At 43.9% G+C, this 27,640-nt stretch overlaps 1 protein-coding gene across 5 annotated transcripts; it reads left to right on the top strand.

Annotated features, from left to right (window-relative positions):
• Positions 1-27,453, top strand: LOC120654857. 5 transcript variants are annotated; one of them, XM_039932541.1, is made up of 13 exons: positions 1-391; positions 744-777; positions 865-981; positions 1,408-1,473; positions 24,881-25,003; positions 25,082-25,156; positions 25,226-25,310; positions 25,423-25,567; positions 25,758-25,833; positions 26,020-26,184; positions 26,295-26,470; positions 26,661-26,799; positions 26,904-27,453. In XM_039932541.1, the coding sequence occupies exons 4-13, from the start codon at positions 1,453-1,455 to the stop codon at positions 27,174-27,176; spliced, it is 1,278 nt and encodes a 425-aa protein (XP_039788475.1). In that variant the 5' UTR covers positions 1-391; positions 744-777; positions 865-981; positions 1,408-1,452; the 3' UTR covers positions 27,177-27,453. The 5 variants fall into 5 exon arrangements, with proteins under 5 accessions (XP_039788475.1, XP_039788473.1, XP_039788472.1 ...); XM_039932539.1 differs by having other exon boundaries at positions 25,420-25,567; XM_039932538.1 differs by having other exon boundaries at positions 16-809; positions 911-981; positions 25,420-25,567.
• Positions 27,454-27,640: the final 187 nt, after the last annotated feature.

Here is a 27,640-nt window from a genome sequence, read left to right as displayed (position 1 = left end):
GGAGGCAAGGTACGACCACCCATCCCATCCATTTCCTCTGCTCCAAAACCAATATCAAGAACCACAGGGAGGTAGGATAGAGAGAGAGATACGCATAGATGGCTGTTTCTCTCACCGCCTCTCCTTTCAATTTCTGTACGGCGAGTGCTCACCGGATCCAAGGAGAACAAACGCCCTTTCTTTCTGGTTCTTTCCTGTTGTGCTTGGATGGTTTATTTGGTTTTTTTCACTCTTCACTTTCCTGGTTTGCATCTTCGTTTGCTTGGATTTAAAGGTGTTAAAGCTGATTTGTGGAAAGTCACGAAGTAAGGCAGGCGCTTCTAGGTGCGGAAAGGCTCTGGAGAGATTGACAGAAGAGAGTGAGCACACGGCGTGATGAACAACATAATATGTATGTTGTCCTCACCGCGTGCTCACTCCTCTTTCTGTCAGTCTATGCCTTATTTGTGGGGGAAAACTCGACCACTCAAATAGAGCAGACATGCCTCTAGGACCATGGTTTTTCTCCTACTTTACCCTACCACTTCCTTATCCCCTAGATCTTCACACACACTTGATTTCTCCTTCTATTGTTCTAGTCTTTTCAGTCAAGTTGTATTGGGAACTGCTACCAAGGATAATGATATGGATGCTGGTGGTATTGTGATAAGGATGGACTGTTGTAGGCTTGTAGTACCGGAATATATGATTGGCTTCCTTGCTTGTTTTTCTTATCCTTTTTCCGTTTTCTTGGCCTCTTGCAGATTTGCAGTAGCACCGTTGCCTTAGGGACCTGAAGTATGGGGATGCTGCCAGTACACTGCAACACTGTGAGGATTTTATCTGCATCCTCTCTCTCTCTTCATGGTTTCCTGTTCTTTTCAGGTTCTTAGGTGTGCAGGTGGTTGGTCATGTGTTGGGGTTGATCAAGTTCTTGTTGGGTCAAAAATGGATCATGGAGGAGGCAAGGAGACGAGCTATATTTGGCATGGAAGGAGGAAGGTGCCCTCTCTTTGTTTCTGCCAGATCGTTTTTTTTTGAAGAACCATTCTGCCAGATCTTTAGCTTGCAGTCGTGCATACACCCTTTGGGCTCTCTCGTGCTGTCGTGCATACACCCTTTGGGCTCTCTCGTGCTGTCGTGCATACACCCTTTGGCCCCTCTCTCTCTCTCTCTCTCTCTCAACAGGCTTGCTCGCTGTGAAAGGGGAGCGCGGTATCTTCTGTGTTGCAGTGACTGACGTGGGGCGCAGAAGTGTTTCGTCCCTTGTGTTTGTTGCCTTTTCTTTTGGCCTCTCATATCTTGTGATTCTTTCTGTATTTGTTGTCATGAGAGTTTCTTTGGTTGGGTGTGCATCTTGCTTGTGGTCCTTACTGCTGTTCTGCTACTCATGAATGATCCATTGACCAGCATCTTTATTTTTCTCAGAACAAGAGCATCATGATAAGGTAGGAAATGGACTGAGAAGGCGTTATGAATATCCAGATAACTAAGGTATTTCCACGAGCTTAGCCTCCTTATGTTAGTTAATTACTTTGGTGGTTCCTTGTGAGATGTGTGTTGTGCTATAGATTGCATTTGGTATCTCTTTGTTGTGGCCCCTGACATGCATGATGATATATGGTCTTAGCTAAGAAGTTCATGGATAACAATGAAGCCTTGCTCGGGGAGGGAAAAAAAATCAAGTTTGACTAAACTACAGCAAAGTTACATCCTTGTATCCGCTGTTTGATATGTCATATGCGTCCTAGCTAGCTATGTTAACTGAACCTGGCCGAATACATTCAGGAGAATATCTTTTCATGATGAGATAGGCGCACATACATAGAAACAAGTGTTGGTATTTATCCATCCGAATTCCATTGGAGTTTACCTGGCTAGAAGCAAAGCCTTTGATCAATATAAATTTGCGTGGAGATATTAATGTATGACACGTAGTAAAAGCTATTTTCTTTACTAGGAGTCTAGGACGATGTGATATGATTCGAGTTGATGGATGCTTTAGAAAAGTTACTACTGGACATGTGTAGTTCCTTTCGACTCGAGAGTGGAGAGGGGTAAATTTTCTCTCGTTCAACTTTCTTTTTCTGATCAGTTGTTTGGCAGTCATTCTGTTGGCTAATCGTGTGTTTTAGTAACTATATGGTTTGATAATAATAACTCCAGTCATTCTGATGGATCGAATGATGTGATCACATAACAGAGCCCTTTCACCACCCTGCAAATTAATGCCTCCATTTTGTATTTCTTTAAAACAAACTATACATCTATGTATAATTTTTACTTGAGTATAAACTATAAAGAGAAATGATGAGACATTTTTCTAACAAGACTTAACCATGACACGTTCTTAATTCATTGTAGATTGATTGTATGCACAATTGCCTTCACAAATTTTTTTTACCATGTTTTCGTTTGTATAATTTCCCTTGTCTTAGAGCATAATCAGGATATGATAGTATATTAGATATATGCCCGGTTAAAAATAAATCTTTCCAAGTTGCAGAGGAACCTGTGGTCAAAGTCTGAATTTTGGTGTCATCTAGAGCACCCTTGAAATTTTAGATCATTTTATTTTATGTGGGCATATCATAGTGCACACTTAGCTTGTATCAATTTTTTTTGAAGAACTACTCGATGGTGCAGTCATATATATATAACATGGTGTAATTGTTCGAGAGCTGCACATGCAATGATTTTTTTGAATAAAAAATTAATTCAAATTAATTAATAAGCTTGACCTGTATGTACAATATATTTGGGATCCAGTAAATAATCATGTGAGAGAAAGGAAGTTTTAATTTTTCTTATACCTCAGCAATGCAAATTCAGATAAATCAATGCCCCCCCTAAAAATGTGCATTGTTCATTTCTCTAGTATCTGTTTTCACAGCTTGTAATCAATCTGCACAAGCGTCTATTACATCTCGAATTCATATTATGTGGCAGGATTAGGGAGGTTGTTCTATCACTAGTATTAGAGATATATTGTTGTATTTCCTTGTATTGAGTTTACTTGTACTCCAAGCCATACGGCAATATATAATAGAAGTCACCCCCTCCTTTGGGTGTGTGGTGTTTCCCAATTCTCTATATGATATCACGAATCCGGGCCAAACCCTAGGCCGGCCGTGCCCCCTCCCCCCTCCGCTGCCCTAACTTGCGCGGCAACCCCTGCCTGCCCACCCACCACCTGCCGCCGCCAACCCTAGGCTGCGACACCTCCTCCTCACCCCTGCGCCGCCTCCCTGGTCGGCTCCTCCTCCCTGCGCCGCCTCCCTGGTCGCTCCTCCTCCCTACGCCGCCCTCCCTGGTCGGCTGCAGCAGCATCAACAGATTGCATCTGTAACAATCTGTTGATGTCCTGTGTCACCAACGACAGTGACACCCTCGACGATAGTGACTCTCTCCTCGACGGCATCTCCTCCCTCTTCGTCGACGACACCCAGCCGCCGCCGATCTCCATGGCTGCGTACGCCGCCGTCTCTGTCCAGGCGCACGTCCCGATCAAACTGGAACTCCGCTCCTCCACCTATACCAAATGGAGCAGCTTCTTCGAGGCCATGTGCGGCAAGTTCGGCCTCCTCAGCCACATCAACAGCGCCCTCCCCCTGATCCGCGCACTGATGCATGGAACGAGGCCGACTGTGCCGTCCGTAGCTGGCTCTATGGCTCCGTCACCGAGGACGTCCTCGACTTCACCATGGCCGCCAACCAGACAGCACGAGATCTTTGGGTCGCCATCTCCAACCACTTCCAAACGAACAAAGCTCCTCGTGCCATCTTCTTGAGTCATGCGTCCCACGCAATAAATCAAGGGGATATGTCCGTCCACGAGTATGCCAAGCCCTCAAGAAGGCCGCTGATGCTCTTCGCGATGTCGACAAGCTTGTTGCCGATTCTGAGATGGTTCTCGCCCTTCTCGCTGGGGCTGACTCTCGCTACAGCACCACTGGAGAGATCATCGCAGGAGACGCGACCATGACCTTCTCCAAGGTGTAGATCGGCTTGCCCTCCAGGAGCTCCGCCTAGCAAATCAGTCAAAGGTGGCTGCCTCCTCTGCCATGATCGCCTCCTCCTCGTCTGGATGTGGCTCCTCCTGCCAATCTGCATCATCTTCCACCTCCGCCACGTAGCAGCGACCACCCTAGCAGCAGCAGCAGCGCCCACCTCAGCAGGGCGGTCAGCAGCAGCAGCGTCGCAGGAGGGGCAGACGCTCCAACGGTGGCCAACAGCAGCAGTCGCCTCGCACACCTAATCCTAGCGGTCCTTGGGTCTGCATCAACCCATGGGCTTCTTTTCAGGGTGCGCAAGGCAGCAGCAATGACGCACAATTCCAGCGCGGCGGTCAAGGCATTTTGGGCGCCCCTCCTCAGGCTCACGCGGCGATCACCTCCCCTCAGGCACCAACTCAGTCCCCTTCGTGGCATCAAGCTGGCCTGGTCGCCGCTCTCCAGCAGATGGCGCTTGAAGGCAATGCATGGGTGATGGATACTGGAGGTTCTACTCACATGCACTCCTCGGAAGGTATACTTCTCTCTCGCCTCCCAGATGCTTCCTCTTCGATTACCGTAGTCAATGGTGCACATATCCCTGTCACGTCCCGAGGTTCTTCCGTTCTAGCCACAGATACGTCTAGATTTATTCTGAACAACGTGCTTATTGTTCCATCCATAATTCGCAACTTACTTTCAGTTCGCCAATTCACTCGCGATAACTGTTGTTCCGTTGAGTTTGATGCCTCTGGTTTTTCTGTTAAGGACATCTGGACGGGACGAGTGATCCTTCGTTGCGATAGTACCAGCGACCTCTACACCATCCCATCAGTCGCCCCCGCAGCTGCACAAGCCATGCTTGCCGCCTCTTCTTCGTTGTGGCACCATCGCCTTGGTCATCAGAACAACTTAGTTTCATGTAATAAAGTAGATCGCTCGCTTTGTCATGCATGTCAGCTTGGCAAGCACGCGCGTCTTCCGTTTGCTGCTTCTACTTCACACACTACTTCACCTTTTGAGATAGTTCACTGTGATGTCTGGACCTCGTCGGTTACTAGTATTTCTGGTTGTTCCTACTACTTGGTTTTGCTGGATGATTTTTCACACTATTGTTGGATGTTCCCGCTTAAGCACAAATCCGATGTACATCAGCATATCGTTGATTTTATTGCTTATGCTCGCACTCAGTTCGGCCTTCCCGTTAAGTGCTTTCAAGCCGATAATGGGACTGAATTTGTTAACCATGCCATGCACACCACCCTCCGCGCCAATGTTTTTGTCTTTCACCTCTCATGCCCTTATACCTCTCCACGGAATGGCAAGGCCAAATGCATCCTTCGAACTCTTAACAATTCAGTGCGAACCCTCCTCATCCATGCCTCTATGCCGCCCAAGTATTGGGTTGAGGCACTAGCAACAGCCACTTAGCTGCTTAACTGGCACCCCTCCTCCTCCATTAGTAACGCGATTCCCTATTTTCGCCTATATAACGCTTATCCCTCTTATGATCACTTGCGTGTCTTCGGTTGCTTGTGTTATCCTAACCTACAGGCCACCTCTTCACACAAGCTCGCTCCACGCTCTACCGCATGTGTCTTTTTGGGATATCCGCCTAATCATAAGGGTTATCGTTGTTTTGATCTTACAACGCGTCGCATCATTATATCTAGACACGTTGTGTTTGATGAGTCCACCTTTCCTTTCGCTCGTGAGACTCATCCACCCACCACCGGCTCCTTTGATTTCTTACTCGGTCGCGACTTGGATATTGCACCTTTGTTTACTAATCATGCAGCTGGTGGCTCTCCTGCGGCTGCTCCGTCTTCCATAGACGTTGAGCAACCGTGCTCGGTACCTGGTGGGAGCGGTGTTCAACCCCCACTAGGGCCCTCGGCCTCTTCATCTCCGGCCGGGTGTGGTTTCGTGCCCCCGTCCGGTCCTTCGGCGTCTTCTTCTACGGGCGAGACTGATTCCAGCCCACTTCCTGCGCCAGCAGCAGCAGCTGATCCACCTGCGCCTCCTAGAGCGCCTGATGCTGCTTCTGGTGCGCCTGCTGGTGCTCTTTCTGAGATGCCTGGAGTGCCAGGTGCTGCTGCTCCTTCTTCTGGAGCGCCTGGTGCTGCTGCTCCTGCTCCTGGAGTGCCTCCTGGTGCTGCTCATTGGGTGTCTCGTGGTGCTGCGCCTAGCGGGCGCTTCGGTGAAGTTTACACCCGCTGCCCGACTACTACTATAGCTGTTCCTGGCCGCTTCAATCGAGTGTACAGCCGCCGACTAGCTGCTGCTACGGTGTCCTCGTAGCCTATTTGCCCTCTTCGCGAGCTTCCTCTACCGGAGCTTCAGGGCCACTACCTTGGTCCTCTTCCGGCGCGGTCTTCAAAAGCTCCCCCTAGCGAGCTTCCTCCACTAGAGCCTCCTCGACGTCCGATGAGTGGTTCTCCTCCACTGCCGGTTCTTCGCCGCATTACTCGACTCCAGTCTGGTACAATTCAGCTAGTTAGTTACAAGAATTTGTCTGCTGATCCTGTTGTTGCTTCTCCCATTCCGGCCAATTATCGCAGTGCACTTGCGGATCCTAATTGGCGAGCAGCTATGGCAGATGAGTTTCAGGCTCTGGTTGATAATGGTACTTGGCGCCTTGTTCCTCGGCCTCCTGGAGCTAATGTGGTAACTGGCAAGTGGATTTTCAAGCATAAGTTTCATTCAGATGGTTCTCTTGCACGTCATAAAGCTAAATGGGTTGTCCGTGGATTTTTCTCAGTAGCATGGCATAGATTATGATGAGACTTTCAGTCCTGTGGTCAAGCCTGCCACCATTCGCACTGTTCTTAGCCTTGCTGTATCTCGTCATTGTCCTATTCGTTAGCTCGATGTGAAGAATGCCTTTCTGTATGGACATCTTGATGAGACAGTGTACTGCCAGCAGCCTCCTGGTTTTGCTGATCCTTCACATCCAGATTATGTTTGTCTTCTGCGGAAGTCGCTTTATGGGTTGAAGCAGGCTCCTCGGGCATGGTACCAGCGATTCGCTACATACATTCGTTAGTTGGGGTTTGTTCCGTCAGTCTCCGACACTTCCTTGTTTGTTTACAAGGATGGCGCCAGCACTGCTTACCTGCTCCTCTATGTCGATGACATTGTTCTCTCTGCTTCGTCGACAGATTTGCTTCTCTCCATTATTGGTCGCCTTTCATGCAGAGTTTGCTATGACTGATCTGGGTGATCTACATCACTTTCTGGGGATTTCTGTCACCCGTACTTCAGAGGGTTTATTTTTTTTCCCAGCGACAGTACGCCTCGGATCTGCTACAACGCACCGATATGAGTGAGTGCCACTCTACCTTGACGCCAGTTGATAGCTCCAAGCTGTCTGCTACAGATGGTCCTCCGGTTGCGGATGCTTCAGAGTACAGGAGTATTGTTGGTGCACTGCAGTATCTCACTTTGACTCGTCCTGATTTGGCCTATGCTGTTCAGCAAGTCTGCTTGTTTATGCATGATCCGAGGGAACCACATCTTGCACTCGTCAAGCGGATTTTGCGTTATGTCATGGGCACTCTAGACGTTGGTCTTTTTTTGGGAGTTGGCTCTGTCGACACACTCACAGCATATTCTGATGCTGATTGGGCTAGATGTCCTGATTCTCGACGATCCACCTCAGGCTACTGTGTCTATCTTGGAGATAATCTGGTGTCTTGGTCCTCTAAACGCCAGACTACAGTTTCTCGTTCCAGTGCTGAGGCTGAGTACCGGGCAGTGGCACACGTTCTTGCTGAGTGTTGTTGGCTCCGACAGTTGGCCGCCCGGCCATGGGACATGGCCGGCCGGCCACCTTATTGGCCACCCGGCCATCTGACTGGCCGGCCGGCCACCCCTCAGCACTGGTGGCTGGTCAGCCGACCACCCTCGATGGCCGGCCGGCCACCCTTCGGTGTCCAAATGACACAAAATTGATCCGACATGCAAAGAAGCACAAGGCAAAGTAAATCCTACCATCCAACCAAGTATCCAATGCATCCAAGGGCCGAAAGACCACCGGTGATAGCACAATCCAGGGGAAAAGACATGCAGCGAACCAGAGGAGAACACGTGGCCGCCCGGCCAACCTCAATGGCTGGCCGGCCATCCTCCAGACACATTTCCCACGTGCATCAACCGTTTCAACCGTCAACCGACTTGGAGAGGCAAGATCAACCGTCGGATGGGCAAAGTCGGCAAAATGGACGGCCGGCCGACCACCCACATGGCCGCCCGGCCACCGACTTCCACCCCCAACCGACCTACTTCAACTATAAATACCCCCTCTCAAGTTTGGACTATAAATAGGACCTTGGAGCTCATTTGTAAAGGTGTAGAGAAAATGAAGTGCTTCATTCTACCTTAGAGAGTCCTCTTTCCATACTTAAGTAGTTAGGATAGTCCTGGGAGTTAGAGTGAGTCGAGCTTTGCCTCGGAGTTCTCAGAGATACTTCTGAGTCTACAGTAAAGTTCTTGTATCTTTGTACTCTTATCTTCAGTATAATATATTTATACTTTACTTTACTTCTATCTCTTGCAAGTGTGGTGTACTTTTCTTTGCATACTTGCTAGGCTTAGGCTGTGGTTATCTTAGTTAGTCAAGTCCTGTTATTCTTGCCGGTGCTATAATCCAACCTGTATGCCAGGCTCTGGTTAGGTCCTCTCCTCTGATCAAGGACGATCTATTATTACTCGAGCTCCGCTCGAGTACGTTTATAGCGTGCCAGCCTATCCACGCAGATTAGCTTGGTAGCCCTACTCGGTGACAGCGTGTGGTGTGCCTGTGTATCCCAGGCCCGTTCGTTCGGTAGGCCCGTAGGTGATAGCCGGGTCCTTCTTCGGTGGTCAACTATCTACCCCTAACTCCTCAAGGGCGCCGGAATTTCACTCGACGTGAGACCCTGACTTGTTTACTTGAGTTTCTTTAGTTAACCACGACATAGTCTTTGCAGCCGAATAGAATAGAGTTTGTGAACTTTATCTCACTCGTTGTCCTCCCAGGCAACTATACCTTTCTACGTATACTTTAGGTAGTTTGTTGTACTTTCCCACCATACACCTATCTTTATCACACTAACCCGTGTCTATCTACTAGCTGGTATATTTATTTAAGTTTATGGATCATTCGATTTGAGTTCATCCAATTATACTCTCTCGCCTGCCGCTTTCCTGTGGAAATTTACGATACTCAGAATACTCCGAGTGAAAGGCTACATCGGTCTCTGTGCGCTTGCGGAGTAAAACTTGTTAAGGCTAAGAGACGCCAACAATGTTGCTGTGGTGAAGATTATCTCCTGTTCTCCTACAAGCATAAACAAAACGAGGAAAACGTTAGATCTCAGCCAGATCGCTCGGATCGGCTAGCCTCATGCATCGGATCTTCGCCATCGGCATGTGCCGATTTGTCATAGGCTTATCCGGTAAGAATTCCATTAAATATAATATGAACTTGTAATAAAGGCATAATGAACTCGATCTGCTTACCTAGATCTTATCAATGCTATCGAAATAAAACAAATCTGTAAAGAAAAGATCTAATGGACTCATGTCATAATTACGATCACAACCGTCCAAAGGCCAAATAAACGTGACATGCGAGTATAGGAACATCCTAACGATCATAGGGCCAGATAAACATGAGAACATGAATATAGGATCATCCTATAAAGAAGGGCCAGATACAAGCTAGCACGCCTATAGGATCATCTTAAGCAAACTCGTGAAAGTTCATATAACAGCAAGAACACGCGATCTAGACCATGCAGAGATTATTAATATAGAAGACAACACTAATAAAATGAGACGGATCGGATCGTACATGAATCGATATATAACGAGAAAAGCAGAGTATAGATGCATCTCATCATTGTACGTTATAACTAGTAAATCTTGCCAACAACAAAGCTTAGTACAAGATTCACCAACGGCAAATTGCCGTGAAGCCCTAACAATCTCTACATGAGAAATCAATAGAGTAACATGGCGATATACCTTGAAAAACCCTAATCGCTTAGGGGTGGCGATGCGCCGAGGAAAAGTGGAGACAGCTGTTGCTTGATGAACGTGTGTTGTCAACTTTATTTCATGGTTATAGATACATATTTATAGTCCTATAGACTTAGATGGCAAGCCCATCCTTTCCTAAACAAATTCTAAAAAACCTAACTGACCTAATCCTACCAGGACTCTGCTCGCAGGCCGAGTCCCTCAAGAATACATTGGCCTTTTGGCCCATAACAATCATACACCGTCATCCCTTAGATGGTCCGTTTTACCATCATAGCCGATCGAGGCCAATTAACCAGATCGGCTAAATTCTGGCGCTAACACTAGGTCATTCGCATTGTTGTGGAAGCCGAGTCACCACTGACCTCAGCCTTATTGCCCTCACTCAAAAATGTTACCAGAAAAGTGTTAGAAGGGAGACCAAGCTGAAGAGTACTCCACAGATGCGAATTCGGATGAACCTCTACGACCTAGGATGATTCCATCAAAGGGATTCGTCAAACCCGAAGGTTAAGTCAAAAGCGTTTATACAAGTTGACAATTAGTTGTTGACTCCGTAGGATCCGGTAGGCCCACGTACGAGACTGATGCAAGAGCCTTTGCAATACCGAAGGCGTCCAAAACAAATTTGCTCAACACCTCACACTAAAGCAGGAGAAGTTTTCTTCAGTCAAACCGACATGCGCAGTGGAAGCGTGGTGGGCCCATAACCCACAGGTCCAACAGGTCCTTGGATCGAAACCTGGAACCTTAGATGTTTGAACTTTACGGCTAGGCAAAACAAAATAGGAGATCGTTTGGTACGATAACAACGTTTAGCTTAGGCTTTTATTAACTGGAATTATGACTCACCTAGTTCACTATGCCGTCACATTCTTAACTGATTGAGATCAACTCTAAAAATTTAGGTACTTCCAATCCTTGAAGCTTTTTGTGTCATCAAAATTATAATGCTCCATACAGATTTCAACCTTTCTAGTCTGTATCTTCATTATGAGTCTTGTGTTGTCGTCGATGTTTTGGCTATGTCCTCGCTTTGTTGATTCATATCATTCGTGCTTGAAGGTTTGTATACTCGAAGCTCATATGTTACATCAAACTTACAGTTGTTTTCTTAACATGACCTGGTGTCGTTCATACTTCTATAAATAGGTATGGTTGAACCGCTCTTGTTGTGATGTCTCAGTTGCAGTCTTGGGTGCCTCGATGGAACCTGGGGTGCTGTGTGTACGACCGACACCGGTTAAACCCCTGGGCTCACGCTGGCATTAAGACATGCGAAAGTGACAACACTTTAATTGGGGAACATTCATATCCAATTTCATTGCCTTGTTTGGCCTTGTCTCTCTTGATTCATTTGGATAATCAATTATATGTCCACCACTTGTTCACATCCTTTCATTGCCTTGTTTGACCTTGTCCTTCCTAATTCATGTGGGTGACCACTTCAATCCCACTGCTTGTTCACATTCTTTCATTGCTCTACTGACCTCGTTTTCTCTGATTTGTGGGGATAACCAACTTCGTTTCCACTACCTTTCTCGAATACTTCCTTTCTACATATTGAACTTTATCTACTAAAAATTTTTTGAACTTCAGAAGGAATCATTCCCTGCACTAGCATTTCATTCTAAGTTGGTGCCCTCATCATGCTATCCTTGAGCTACTTACTCTTTCTTTAAATTATCCTCAAAGGTGGGCTTACTTACCTTGCTACCGTTTCACAAGATAAGCTCGCACCATCTACCGCTTCTTTTTCCGAAGTCTCCCTTCCATGGGGTATGCAAAACTTTTCCAAGGGGCAAGTACCTTGACTTTCTTGGTCAATCCTAACTAATCCTAAGAAATCATACAGGTCGTCACTTTGTCTAGGTGAATATGGCCTACCTCTCCATTCTTCATCACCTGCTCAAGGGCGGGATATATTATATTTCCCCCACACTCTACTCATGAAAACCTCCTAAACTATTATCTTAGATATGGACATAGTCCCCGTCAAAGTAAGGGAGTGTGTCTCCCCAAAACACATTCATTGATTTTTCCATTGTGAATCTCGAAAGTTCTGCTCGGCTAAAGTTCGATCGTGTACTTGTACTCTCTTGTTTTGATAAGTCACATTTCTACTACACTTACAATTTTGGTGTCAAAGTCAGAGAGTAACTCTTGGTTATTGTTCATCGAACCATTGACGTTCTCCCTAGCCATCTCATTTATAACTTGTTCCTTCGTTCTTTTATAGGTATCACTTGAGCTACACAGTAGTAAGACCCTACCATCCATCATAAATGACTTGTTGCGCTCACTTCGCGCGAAGAAGTTAATACCTGCCAAACTTAGGCTAACAAAGCTATTAAAGATGAGTTGGTGCGGCTACACCAGAGGAAAGGATCATGAACTATGGTGTGAAGACCGGTTACCTTATTGCCTTAAGTCGTAAACCTAACCTCGCTCAAATCTCGGGACGAGATTTCTTTAAGGGGGGTGGGTTGTGATGCCCCTGGCATCTCAAGTACATCAACTTTGCATCATTAGCTTAATTACACCATGTCATGAACATTTCATATAATGTGATTTTACACATTAGGTTAATAAAGGCAACAAAATCTAGATTCCCTGAGATCGTTCTTGTGTTGGCCATTATAACTTCAAATCCAGAATGATCTAGACAAAACCCTAGTTAACAAACTTGTATACAATTACATAATAAACAACTTTTTGTATTTCATGCAAGAGCATTTAAAGGGTTTTAAATAAGTGTTTGAGTCAAACTTGGTCAAGGGGCCAAGAAGAGAGAGGGAAATCAAAAGAAGACCGTCACTCAAAAGGCGATGTAGAGCCACAAGGGCTAAAGAGGACTTGGAGACTTGGCTACATTTGGATATAAGTTCACAAGTTAGAAAGCCAAGTGATGAAGCTCATCTCATAGCCAAGTTCTTCATGTGTGTTGGTAACTAGGTTTGCCTTGTTTTCATGCATTTCCTTTTAGCATCTAGTTGCTTTTCTTGCCTAGGCTTTGCATGAGCATATTTAAATTCAAGTGATGCATGCCTCGGCTATCTTATGGTAGGTTGCTTGTGTCTCACTCTAACCCATGAGCAACCTACATGGTTTCTTAGTTTAGGAAGTTGGCACTAGTTTAATTTCTCATCCTTTGTGCCTAAGTCCAAATCATAGGGTGAGCTCCTCTAATTGGACTTAAATGTCTAAGTGCATGTCTCTCACAAGCAATTCAAAGCATGTATGCACACTTTTAGGGGGAGCCTATCATATGGTTTGTGTTACTTGAAGACTAACATTATTTTCAAGTTTATCATGTATGTAGTCTCACCTATGTCCCCGGAGGTATGCACAAAGTTAAGGAAAATGGGCTTCAATGTGGCAACACATTCATTTGGTATCTTTATTTATAGCTACCTCATTGCATAATATAGTTTAAGCTCCCTTGTGTCTTAAAATGGCCAATTGTGCATATGGTTTGTCCACCATCTTATGTACACACTTTTAGGGGGAGTTTAGCCTATGTTATGCGAGTCTCATGTATTGTGATCCATTCGACTTTCATATCTTGAGGATCATAGTATGTGGGACTCTCCATTGTGATTTTAGTGCTTTCCTTTCTGGTGTTTGATTCCAAAGGGGGAGAAATTATGGACCCAAGCAAGCATGCAAGGAGTTGAACATAAACTGGGAAGAAAGATCAAAGAGAACCAAAAGGGGATTGCCGCATGATCAAGAACAAGGGAAAGAAATAAAGATCAAGATCAAGGCAAGGTCCAAGAAAAAGAGGGAAGCGGTTTTGGAGTAAGGGGGAGCCTTATGTCCATTGATCACAAGAGGGGACAAGATTTCGGCAAGGGCAAGACATGAGCAAATTCTTCCAATCTTTGGTGGAATGAAGTGTCAATTGGTATCATTGCATATTTCAATTAGCATCCTTTGATCTTGCCTTTGCATTGCATCCTAGCAAGTAATATGTTCATGTTTTTCAATTGTTCTTCAATTGGTATCTTTTTATTGCTTGCTTGGCCGTGTTGTCATCAATCACCCAAAAATGGGGAGATTGTAAGGAAAATGGGTCCTAAGCCTCGTGCTTAGTTCCCTAATATGATTTTGGTGGTTGAAGTGACAACACGCACCATTTGGAACTAAAGTGTGTGCTAAGTGTTTTTGTTTAAGTCCCAGGATGCAAGAGATGGACTTGGGGTACAAACACCTCAAAAGATGGCTTAAAGATCACAAGGGAAAATCCAAGACATCAAGGACGAAAACCATGAAGCCCTGAATCGGCAGTCCCGCTGATTGGTCAGCGGGCCGGATTTTTTGCACGCACCAGACGGTCTGGTGGTGCACACTGGACAATCCAGTGAGAAGAAGAAGCCCGGAGTTGAAGATTCAAGACCCGGTGCGATTTACATGCTGTACGGTCCGGTGGTCAACACCGGACGTTCTAGGCAGAAGGAAGATTCAACGACCGTGCCCGAGCATTTGAACGCACCGGACGGTCCGGTGTTCCCACCGAACGTTCTAGACAGGGGACTTTGCAACATGAAGACCACGGGTGTCAACACGCACCGTACGGTCCGGTGGTCTGCAACGGTCAAATTTCAGAGCCAACGGTCGACTCAGCCGAAAAGCAATTTACACGCACCAGACTGTCCAGTGGTAACAAAGAAAAGTTGCAGCTTTCTCCCAACGGCTAGTTTTGAGGCTTGGCCTATTTATACGCCCTTGGCCAGCCTCCACATTGTGGTTGGAGACTCCTGAGCTATCACAAGTGTTGAGACACCACCTTGATCCATCCAAAGAGTCAAATACACATATTTGAGAGCCTAACCACCATATGAGCTTATAGACACATCCCGGCATAGCTAGAGCTTCATTGCATCTTTGCTTAGGCCTATTGTTTTTACCCCGTGCCTGCGTGCACGTCGCTATTGTAAGTGTGCGGCTTGTAGTCTTGCGAGACCATCCAGAGTGTGGAGTGGCCGCCACCTTACCTTGTGAGAGGGAGGGAGGCCCTCGGTGTTTTGTCCGAAGCTCACCATAGTGGAGACGGCGGAGAGCATCCGTGAGAAGGCTCGCGGAAGACCCCAGCTCCATTGCCATCCTCTACCCTTGCGAGGGTGAGGCCGTAGTCCTTGCGCGGACTACACGAGAGCAAAGAGTTGCGTGGGTGTGCATCGGGGATATCCGGAGTTACCCGACCGGGTTGCTTGACCTTTGCGGAGGTCACTTTGCCATCCTCCACCCTTGCTAAGGGTGAGGTCGTATTCCTTTGAGGACTACGCGAGAGCAAAGCCTTACGAGGGGCACCAACGAGGAGCAGGGGGTTAAGACGTGCGAGTCTCCCCGAACCTTGGTAAAAAAATCTCCAAGTCTCCTTCGTGTGCCATCGCCAACATCGTCAACGGGAGTTTGCATTCGCTCTACTCATCTCTTTAGCTTCCACATTTACTTCCTTGCAATTGTGTGCTTACATTCCTAGACTAGCTTGATAGGTTAGATTCTAGGTGGAACTAGGTTGCAAGACTTGGCCACGGTAGAGTTAGCAACACTTAGCAAAACCTTAGTGCACATAGCTAGTTTTATCTTGCATAGGTTTTGCTTAGTAGTTGTAGTTTTTGAGAGCCTTAATTTTTAGAAATCCTAATTCACCCCCCTCCCCCCTCTTAGGCGTCGGTCCGATCCTTCATAGTGAACTAATCTATGTAATGTGCATGTGTGGTTGTAAGAACCTTGGTCTGGCATGCATGTGTAGCTAGTAATGAACCTTATATGGTCTAGTCCACTGATATGTGCAACCTCATGGCACAATAAACCTATATTGTATTGTAATGGTCATGTGTGGTTGCAAGAACATCTATGGCAATGTATGAGTGTGACCTTGTCTTATAATAGTAATTATCAAAATCACCCTGTGTCTGATGTGAAGTGGAAGCTGACATGTGTAATTATGAGGAGTCTGGACCATGCCATCATGGTAGAACCGGTACTTGAGAGTCTTCACAGCCTCTTCAACATCAAACACAAGGGCACGAGGTTAGACACCTATTAGCCTTACAGCTCTCAAACTGTTGAAAAATAATAATATAGGGTTCAATGTTTCCATTTCAATATGGTCTATCTATGCATCTCTTTTCAAAAACTACCTGGGTAGAACATTATTTTATATTGTATAGGAACCCTACAATTCTCAGTGTGCATTTCTCCTGCATTAGCATAGAAGACCAAACAAAGCTATGGTTAAGCATACCATTATGAGATGCTTGTTGGCGTGTGGTATCAATTTATCTGCATAAAAAGACTTAATTACCGAGTCATTTGAAGGTATCCACTTTTGGGGAAATTGTTCAACTGGGCATTGTTTTTATTAGAGAAAGAAGTAATATTGACATGATTAGTTGTTTTGTACATTATGGCACAGATTCAGAATCAGCAGGTTTTCATATTCATACATTCCCCCCATTTCTGAGTTTATTACAGCAATAGAAGATACAACCAAATTGAAGGATGCTCTATGGTAACCCCTATTTCAGTGGTTTATCCAACGTTCCCTGCTGCCATTTTCGTGTCCATGCTCCATCAGACCACACTGCATGTGGTGGTAATCTGAAGAATTAGACTTCATGCTCCTGCATCCATCTTTGCGTCCATGCTTTGCTGGCCATATTAGAGGTGCTAATTTTTTTTTAAGAAAAAGAAATTTTTATTCCGGTCTCTACATAAGTTATGCACTTAACCAAAACAGCAACGAGTCTAGAGCAAATTCTTAAAAAAAAACATATAATGAAAAGGTAATCTCAAACACAAAGCCTTCTAGATGACAGCCAACCATTCTTCGCGAACACCTCGAAAGCCACAGTCTCTAGCAAGCGGCATGCCCATTTTAAATGGTTTCTGCCATCCTCCTTTTGAAGAAGACTCCAGAACCTTATCCAGTATGTGCCCCTGAAAATAACCTGCAAATAAGAATATAATCTCTTTCTGTCAAAAATGCAATAATTTCTGCACATCCAGATGGACCATACAATTGCGCTTACACCTACACAAAGTAAAGGGCACATGTTTGAGTCTACTTGTTCAAACCAAGTACTAACAAAACAACTTACGTTAGAGGGGGGCGTTAAACCAAAAGCAACGAGAACAATTCTCCAAACAAAACTTGCTACATGACAATCAAAAAATAAATGTTGGATTGTCTCCTTATTGTTGCAAAAACAACAACCATCATCTCCATTCCAATTGCATTTCTTAAGATTGTCTTTTGTTAAGATTACACCTTTCATTAAGAACCAAACAAATATTTTAATTTTTAAAGGCAGCTTCAACTTCCATAATTTTTTATTAAGGGGTAAGGCGCTTTGGTTCACTAAGAAATTATACAAAGACTTAACAGTGAACTATCCATGTTTAGTAAGGCTCAAAATAGCTTTATCATGGTGTCCATCTAATTGGACATAAGCAACCCTCGCCACCAACTCATTCCACTTAATGAGTTTATCACCCACCAAAGCCCTTCTAAAAGAAATATTAAGAGGACTTGTGCTAAGGACATGAGCAACTGAACTATGTTTTTTTCTAGCAATATTGAATAAAGATGGGTATTGTTCTTTGAGAGTAAAGTTCCCTGACCACTTGTCCTCCCAAAATCTTGTTTGTAAGCCATTGTGAACTTGAAAAGTAGAAAGGTCTATAAACTGGTCTTTTACTTTCATTAATCCAGACAAAAAATGTGAGTCTCCCGGTTTCAAAAAAAAACCTCACCAATGGTCTTATTTTTTAAATACTTCTTTCTAAGAAGTTGTTGCCAAATCTCATCTTCATTAATTAATTTGTATAACCATTTACTAAGCAAACATGCATTCTGTGCTTCTAAATTTAGGATTCCTAAGCACCCTTGATCCTTTGGAAGACATAGAAGACCCCATTTTGTTAGTCTATATTTTCTCCTATGATTGTCACCTTGCCAAAAGAATCTAAATCTATAGAAATCTAATTCCTTAAGAATGCCTTTTGGTATCTCAAAGAAAGACATCATATGCATAGCTAGACTGCTCAAAACAGAATTATCAACACTAATCTCCCACCATACGATAAAAGTTTTCCTTTCCAACCACTCAGTTTCTTTTCGAAACGTTCCTCGACCGTTCTCCAATCCTTGTTATTTAATTTTCGAAAATTCATTGGTAAACCCAAGTACTTAAACGGGTATTTACCAACACCACAACCCAAAATTTGTGAATATTGGTCTACACGATCATTTGCTTTTCCAAAACAATAAAGCTCACTTTTGTGAAAGTTAATTTTTAGCCCTGAAAGTTGTTCAAAGACGCAAAGCAAGATCTTTAAATTTTTTTGCTTGCACTAGATCATCTTGAAAAAAAGGATTGTATCATCTGCATATTGGAGGATTGAAAGTCCATCGTCTATCAAATGGGGAATGAGTCCTTGGAGTTGCTCATCTGCTTTTGCTCTAGCGATGAAAATGGCCAACATATCCACCACAAGATTGAAAAGAATGGGAGAAAGAGGGTCACCTTGTCTTAGACCTTTCTTTGTCTGGAAATAGCGACCAATTTCACTATTTACTTTCACTGCCACACTACACCTAGAGATAAAATGTTGGACCCATCGGCACCACAAAGGTGAGAATCCTTTCATTCTAAGGGTTTGTTGCAGGAAAGACCACTTTACTTTATCATATGGCTTCTCAAAATCTACCTTAAAAATGACCCCACTCAATTTTTTTCTATGCATTTCGTGTAATGTCTCATGGAGAACCGTTGCACCTTCTAAAATTAATCTACCTGGTAAGAAGGAAGTTTGAGATGGGCGTGTAACCTTTTGTGCAACCTTATTTATTCTATTAGTTGCAACTTTTGTGAAAATCTTAAAACTCACATTTAGAAGGCAGATTGGTCTATACTGCTCGATTTTAACTGCCTCTTGGCACTTAGGGAGCAAGGTAATGATCCCAAAATTGAGGTTGAACAGAGGTAAATTTCCCGAATGAAAGTCATGGAATAAGGCCATCAAATCACCCTTTATGAATTCCCAAAAAACTTGATAGAATTCAGCTGGGAAACCATCCGGACCCGGTACTTTGTTATGCTTCATTTGAAAAATGGCCTGCTTTAATTCCTCCTCCGTAAAAGGAGATGTCAGGATAAGATTCTCTAGAGTAGAGACCTGTGGAATATCATCTACTCAATGTTCCATCATCGAAAAGTTATTTTCTCCGAAGGACCAAACAAATTTTGGTATAAGAGGTGATACGGTCTCTTAACTCAGTCTCATCTTTTATGATCTTGTTGTTTCCTTCTAACCGGAAAATACGAGTTTTTCTATGCTTGCCGCTAGCGATTAGCTGGAAATACTTAGTGTTATTGTCACCTTCTAAATGATTTTTAGTCTTCGATCGTTGAAACCAAGCTATTTCTTCCTGCCTCAGCAAATGAGCAATTCTGTTCCTTAAGCAAGAGAGAGTATCCTGCTCAAATTGGGAGAGCACAGTGTGCTCAGCTTTAGTATCAAAGGAGTCAATCAAGACTCTGATAGCAGCTTTCTCCTTTTTTGTTTTTCCTCTTAAATTTTGTGCCCACCCCTCAAATACTGCCTAGTACGCCTTATTTTAGATTGCCATCTTTGCAAAGAATTGGCGCCCCTTGTCTCGCTATTCCATACCTCTGAAACTTTTTCAGCAAACCCTTCATTTAACAACCATGATAGTTCAAATTGGAAGGGGCGTTGGTAGAGATGGCAACGGGTACGTACCCGCCGGGTAGTGCCACCCCATACCCGCATCCGCGAAACAAAATTTTACCTGATAAAAAACCCACACCCGCTCGCGAGTAGGATATTTTACCCACACCCGCACCCGTCAGGGTAATTTTACCCGTCGGGTAACCCATGCCCATTAGCCACCCGCCAACAGACATCATAATTCACAAAATGTAATTGGAATGGTAGATCAATACCAAATAAGTTCATCACATAATATACCATTAGTTCATCATAAAAGCCAAGTCAACACTAACAAGAGGCCTAGGATAGTTTTTGGGCCAAATTGTACGGATTCTTACTAGGTCGTTAATATTGGGGCGGGTATAAGTTACCCGCGGGTAGACGGGTATGGGTAGCGCTCAGCCGTACCCGCACCCGCCATACCCGACGGGTACATGTTCTTGCCCGTTAACACACCCACGGGTGAAAGAATGCTCCCATACCCGCATCGATATCGGGTAAAACCCATCGGGTTTTCGGGTTTCGGGTACCCATTGCCATCTCTAGGCGTTGGTTACCTCAAATAGCATGAGTTCCAGAGTCTAAAAGAAGTGGTGTGTGGTCAGATATATCTCTAGTTAAAGCATGAACCGTTGCAAGATGGAATTTAAGTTCCCAGTTAGTGCTAACTAGCACTCTATCTAATCTACACTATAAAAGAGCGAGTTTTAGGAAAAAAATTTACCTACAATGGTCCCACCGTACCCCTCACGTTGGCCCCACTACACAGGTTGGAAAAGGCGGAAAAGGGTATAAAACTGATAGAAGGAAAATGTTTTCACCCTAAAGTGATTTATTTTCTCACCTCAATTTGTACCCATACCCACTGGGTACTTTCCTTATATTAGAATTAATGAGAAAGGAAGGACATCAATCATTTGTCTCTTTTTTAATTCCTTTCTTTTTTTTCTCCTTCTTCAATTACTCGGCCGGTCATTCCATACTACGTGCGTGTTGAACGTACATCTACGCTAGTCTCTCAAAAGTTGGAGATTCTAAAGAGTTCGCCCATGTGAATTGACGTCCAGAAAAAAGCCAACTCTCTCAAATCTAGGCTCTCAATGCAAGCATTGAAAAGAAAAGGCCACTTAGCATTGTACCTGTCATTATTCTTCTCTGAAGGTTTTCTAATAATATTGAAATCTCCCCTTATCAATAAAGGTTTTACCTCTAAGCTACAAAATTGCACTAGCTCAGTGAGATAAGCTTCTTTCAAGTCCTCCTGTGCCGCCCCGTAAGTAGCAATAAGTACCCACTCAAAACCACCCTCTTTATTTTTTAATTGGATCTTGATATGAAAATCTCCCACAACTACTGCTCCTATAGAAAACACTTGGAGGTTAATACCTAACAAAATACCACCAGACTGACCTCGAGGGATTTGAGTATTAAATCATATTTGAATTTTTCGACACTAAGTTTGATCGGCTCGTCTTATTTAAAAAGCTTCACAATTATTATTTATTTTCATTATGATTTAGTTTAGCATATAATATACTTGAAGTCTTTAGCTATGAATTGAAAGTTTTCACATTCTTACAAATATTTTGAATAAGAAGAATTAGTCAAACTTAATGCGAAAAAAATCAAACGACCTATAAATTGAGACGGAGGGAGTAAAATGGAACTCATATATGTCTATTTATTTGTGTTGTTCTATATGAATGCGAAGGAGGCCTTGAAATGCAGTAGGGATAGTTTTGTCCATTTGTATGTGCATAAAACATCGAAAGAAGAGGAAACGTAGATGCAGTGCTGTTCTCAAAATCCATTTGGTAAACCAGTGCTGTTCTCTGAATTGCCAGGATGCAGGTGCTATTCACTGAACACCGTTCCACATCTGTGCTATTTCCTGAATTCTCCCCGGCGGCGATGAGCCTTTTTCTGCCGGCTGGGAGCATGGGACTGGGAGCTCGTACTTTCGCGATGCTAGCTACCTAAGTGGTCTCGCATAATCGCGCAGCATGTGCAACAGTGCAATCTCGGAGGCCACGATGAGCCGGACACTTCCGACCCACATTGAATGGCAATAGGTGGCGGTGGGTTGCACTTGCAGTAGTTTTGGCAAGGAGAAATTTTGGCCACCATGTGATGGCTTTGCCAAGTATCCAAGAATTGATCATGCATGCATTGATGCCTCATGTGTGTAGTATATCAGTATAGCAAAGAACCTAAAGTAGAATGATCTATGCATTATATTACGTGGTCACTTTAGGCTTTCTATCCATCACTTCTCCACAGTGACACCTCTCACCACTGTAGCTACTGACTCATTGTAGAATGGAGTTGCTCCAGGGAAGGATGGTCATCTCAGGTATAGTTCATCCATCCTATACATTGTAGCTAGTTACATTTTATAAAGGTTTTTGACAAATCACTCTTGTCAAACTTTGCAGTTAACATCATGACGTTGTTTTTGACCTTATCACACATGTGAGTCTAAAATTAAATCCCCATTTGCATCTTTATGAGGATCTTTGCGCCATTTTTTGTTCTAGTTTTAAACCAATTAATGGTAAATTAATCTATGAGCGTAGGGTAAATGTTCGGAGGGCTTGGAGAAGCACAGTCAAGATCGTAACCATCCTGCCCTACGTTTTTGGTTTTCTGAATTACTCATTGTTGGCTTCTTATGCCACCAAAGATTTGAGAGCTGGAGGAGATAAGGGGTTTGCTCTCCTCCAGTGGCGGACGCAGATTACAAATTTAGGAGGGCTTGGTTCTTCCTCATTCTCATCTCCACTCATTTTCTCTCTTTCTCTTCATTTTTTTTCTTTTCTTCTCACTTTTCTCCTTTGATTTCAGTTGAGGTTTTGGGCAGTAGGGGGGCTAGAGCCCCCCCCCCCCCCCCCCCTAAATCCGCACCTGCTCTCCTCTCGGTCAGCATGAATGTTGCATGCTCAACACTGCATGCATCATACTGTGTTGCCATATTGATTCGGGTGCCAGCTATCCGACGTGTGGCTATGTCATGTTGCTGATTGATACAATGGCTATCCTAACGGCGATGTGTGCTGCAGCATTAGCAGGTTTAAAATGTTTTCCTTACATTGGAGGTGTTGCATCGGCGGTAGCCACAGCTAAGTACGCCACAAGCCTGTATAACGTGGTAATAATATTTCTATCTACACTATACTTTACGAGCGACATTCTATACTTTTACAAGCGATTCCCCGCCCGGAAGCCGCGCGCGCCGCCACCGCCACAGCCTCCTCCCCTTCCGCTCGCCGTCTCCGCCCCGAATCCGCGCCGCCGCCTCGTCGACTTCACCTCGCCGCCGCCTCGTCGACTTCACCTCGCCGCCCCCGGACCCGCGCCGCCGCCCCCGGATCTGCGCTGCCTCCCCGTCGACTTCACCTCGCTGCCCGGAGCCTCTCCGCTCCCTCTCCTCTCTCTCCGCCGCATCCTCGCCCGTGCGGTCATACGAGTGTGCGACGGGATCGGCCTCTGCCATGGTTCAATTTCTCAGTGAAATTTCAGGTTTTTTTGTGGGTGCTGGTAAATTTAGTTACGGGTCAAAAATTCAGGGTTTTTAAACCTCCCTCTATGCTATCTCACTCATTCGATAGCAGGTAACGAATCCCTCCCTCTTTTTGTATGAGTTATTTATTTTTGTTTGTGATTTATCCAGTTGATGACCAGGTTCGAGTATTTGTCTGCTATAGTTCCCATAATATTAGCGAATGCATATTATTTTCAACTTTTTGGGTTGGCAGTTGATACAAATGAACCCACAAGCCCCATATCTCTCAAGTTCAGTAAATCATTTGTAACTATTTCTCATGTACTCTTTTACGTATTTTAGAGCCAATGAGTGAACAAAAGTTTCACTTTTATGTGGCAAGAACTTGATATATGAAACTTAAAACAATGTGGTCTGGTTCTAGCTTTTTTTTTTTCATTTCTAGGTAGCTCTGCAACACAGATGCCAAGCCTGATTACAATCAAGATTTCCATGGTAACATAATTGTGCTTTTTAAATTGTGTTATTTCTTTATAATCACAGGATATTTCTTTATAATCACAGGACTATTTATTTTATTATGTAATTTTTCTTTATAATAACTAATACGATCTTTTGTGATTATGATTTAAACATTGGCTATAATTGGTTGGAATTTTCAAGTGAAAACAATAATAAATTTGATCTGCACACTTTTTTAGTAGAAATGAATAGTGGTTTAATAAAACATTAAAGTATTCATGTTGCTTCTAGCTGTGGTGAAAAGCGAGTGTATAAATGGCAATAGGGAACATTTTTTATTAAAATAGAGTTGAAGTAATATGTAATCCTTTAGTGATAATAGGCCGAGGAAAATTAGGAAATGTTTCTTGCTCACATATCAAGAATGGGCAACCTGCTGGCCCATGGCTTAAACATAGTTGCCAATCTATTTCAAGTCTGACATGCTCCCATGCATGTTTCTAAACCAGAAATCGCACCTAGGAATATGGTAGATAGATAAGCAAAGAAGCACACAAGGTCGTGGTATTACAGCTTTTGCAAAGTAATGTCTACTTGTATTCGTTGTGTTCTCATTTTCAATTGGAATTTATGTTGTTTACTAATAAGAAAAGATATTTGTTGATACTGAATTGCTACTATCTTATATGTGGGCAACTGCTTTTTCTAGCATGTTCCCCTCAATGTTGAAAATTTTGTTCTGTCAAAGTGAAAGTGATCAATGATTATCACTATCATTTCGTTCTCCTTTTGTGCCGAATTCGCTGAATTTTAAGAGAGGCAAAATCACTCCCTAGACAAATATTTTTATTGTAAATTTTCATATAACTTATTAACTACATGGAACTCAATTATATATAGCTGACTTCTCAAATAGATATTGTCATTCCTCTTCTATAAATATTCTTTTATGGATTATTTGGGCTACAAATTTTTTTCTTTATACGCGCGTGCATGTTAACTAGTATGACCAAAAGTCATTCTCCTACGGCCCAGCCCAAGTAAAAAACCTTAGAATTAACGGCTGCAGCAGTTTTTACTCTATACATTCCTGCATGCATGGGTAGCGGGATGGATCCCGTAACGAGTGCGGGTAGTCTACCCTTTTGTTCTTAATTTGCTGTTCGTGTCTTTTTAGATAAACGCGTTAAAGAACCACACTGTGCAGACCGTCAACTTCGTAGTCCCGGTCTTCAGGTTGTTAACTTGTTGTTTGAAGGTCGCTCAGTCTTTTGCCTTCTGCGTGGACACAGCAATTGTGGTAACTTTCAATCCGAGGGCTTTCTTTTAGAATCACCTTTTTTTTAGAATTACCCCCTAATTGTGATTAAAATTGAAGGTGCCAAATATCGTTGGGCTTGTCATTTCCACCGTGCAGATATGCATCTACTTATGGATCCTTGTCAGCCCAAGAGTAAGTTGCACATGTGATAAGTATATTAACATAAGCGATTGCCGAGATTGATTTGATTTATCTGAGCAGAAAACCCGCAACGGAAGCATTCCTAACCACAATGTGAGGCATCCTGCAGTCTCCACGACAATGGAGTCCCAATCAGCAATCTGTGGTATGTGTATTCCAAACAGCCTATTCGCTAATGATTCAATAGGCAATAGATAGTTCAAAGCAGTATTTCACTGTTCTAGCCACCTCACACCAATTAAATCATTTGTAAGCAGTGGCAAGTCCAACATCATCTACCAATATATCTCTGAAAAAGAGCCAAACTTTGGGGGGCACGAGTGGTTCAGATTATGATACCAAATTCGAGGGTGCTCCTTTTGAACAAAGTACAAACCCACAGGACGTGAAGAGAATGCGACGGTACGTTCAGAATATGGACAATGTTTTCCAGCCTTTTCTCTTAATTCACTATTGGCATTCTATAATCATTTGTACTAGCAGAATGTATGATCGATTTTATTTCTTCCTTTCTTTCATTCTTTTTGTCTCCAGTGAATGTTGAGCACAAATGAGGGACTAAGTAACCTACAATTTTTGCTTCAAATTACAGGATGATGTCAAACCGTGAGTCTGATCAGTGTTCGAGGAAGAGGAAGCAAGCCCACTTGGCTGACCTTGAGACACAGGTAAACACTGCAATTCTCATGGTGCTAGTGCAATTGTTGAGCTTCCATAGACGCTCATTTGAACCAAAAAAATCAGCATAATTGTGGTAAATTTCCTTGAGTTTCATTCCGACTTACTCCGTCCATCACAAATTACAAGATGTTCTAGCATTTTAACCATTTAGATGTGGTTTGATATGAATATAGGAAAATCCGAAGAGGTCTAGAACCTCTTATTTGAGGCGGAAGGGTCCTTCGGAGCAGGTTGACCAGGTTGAGCAGCTGACAGACGCCAATCAGCAACTCACCACCTCAGTCACAGTCACAGACAACAGGATCCTGAAATCAGATGTCAGGGCCCTCAGAGTCAAGGTGATCATTGTTTATCGTATAAATTATCATAGCATTCGTTGCAAAACCGTGGTGATCATTCCGTTAACTTCTCGATCTGAAATGGTTTCGTCCATGTCGTGCTGGTGAAGCTGGCGGTGGACATGGTGGCCCGTGGCGCGCTGGCAAGTCCAGCATCATCATCCAAGATATCTCTGAAAAGGAGCCAAACTTTGAGGGGCACGAGTAGTTTAGATTATGATACCAAATTCGAGGGTGCTCCTTTCGAACAAGGTACAAACCCACAGGACGTGAAGAGAATGCAACGGTACGTTTAGAATATGGACAATATTTTCCAGCCTTTTCTCTTATTCGCTATTGGCATTCTATAATTATTTGTACTAGCATAATGTAGCATCGATTTTATTTCTTCCTTCCTTTCATTCTTTTTTGTCTCCAGTGAATGTTGAGCAAAAATGAGAGACTAAGTAACCTACAATTTTTACTTCAAATTATAGGATGGTGTCATACCGTGAGTCTGATCAGTGTTCGGAGCAGGTTGACCATGTTGAGCAGCTGACAGACGCCAATCAGCAACTCACCACTGCAGTCACAGTCAGAGACAACCGGAAGCTGAAATCAGATGTCAGGGCCAAGGTGATCATTGTCTATCGTATAAATTATCAGATCATTCATTGGAGAACCGTGGTGATCATTCTGTTAACTTCTCGATCTGAAATCATTTCGTCCATGTTGTGCAGGTGAAGCTGGCGGAGGACGTGGTGGCCTGTGGCGCGCTGTCGTGTGGGCTAGGCAGCCTTGGGCTCTCATCACCGGTCCTGAACCCACAGCAGTGCAGGGTTCCTGACGTGCTGCCCGTCCTGGAGGTACCCGCGGACGACAGATGCTTCACGGGGTTGTCCCCCACGGTGCAGGTCCAGAACTCGTCGCTGCAGAGCCTTAGCCTCGAGAGCTTCGACAACCGGATGACCAGCGAGGTGACGAGCTGCGCCGGCGCCGGCGTCGATGTCTGACCATGGGATCACTCCAACGGCGGCTTGTCCAAGTGAGGAACCCGAAGCGTGGAAATTCGCACGCCGAAGGCAGCTACTGTCCTGTATGCGTATGACACTATGAACTGCAGGTCTAGATCCTGCCATTGCTGTGTTAGCTGGAGTGATGAACTGAACGGACTTTTTTTTTTTGCAGTCCTCGTCTTGGTATATTGCCTTTGCCTAGTTCTGTAATAGAACCAGTTATCAATAAACTTTAAGTATATATGCTAAGGTACTGAACTCCAAAGCATAATTAGTGTTGTGGTATCATCATATATTTCTAATCTGATTGCAGTAGGTTTTCTGAAGGCTTGTTTTATGAATTTATGACCTCCTGATTCATCTGATAGAGGCATATCCGCATATCTCATGTGAAATTCAGGTAAGTGACGAGTTATACCGAGTATCTAGCATCATATATTGTGAACATTTCAGATCAGTAA

This window comes from Panicum virgatum, chromosome 1N (genome assembly GCF_016808335.1).
Source record: "Panicum virgatum strain AP13 chromosome 1N, P.virgatum_v5, whole genome shotgun sequence".
Taxonomy (NCBI): Eukaryota; Viridiplantae; Streptophyta; class Magnoliopsida; order Poales; family Poaceae; genus Panicum; species Panicum virgatum.
This window is presented reverse-complemented; position numbering and strand designations above follow the sequence as displayed.

Bases quoted from the DNA above. Each gene is read 5' to 3' on its own strand.
- LOC120654857 (XM_039932536.1), top strand. From the start codon at position 23,704: ATGCCAAGCCTGATTACAATCAAGATTTCCATG. The intron at 23,737-24,880 runs GTAACATAATTG...GTGTCTTTTTAG, and splicing joins TTACAATCAAGATTTCCATG to ATAAACGCGTTAAAGAACCA. The intron at 25,834-26,019 runs GTAAACACTGCA...ATATGAATATAG, and splicing joins TGGCTGACCTTGAGACACAG to GAAAATCCGAAGAGGTCTAG.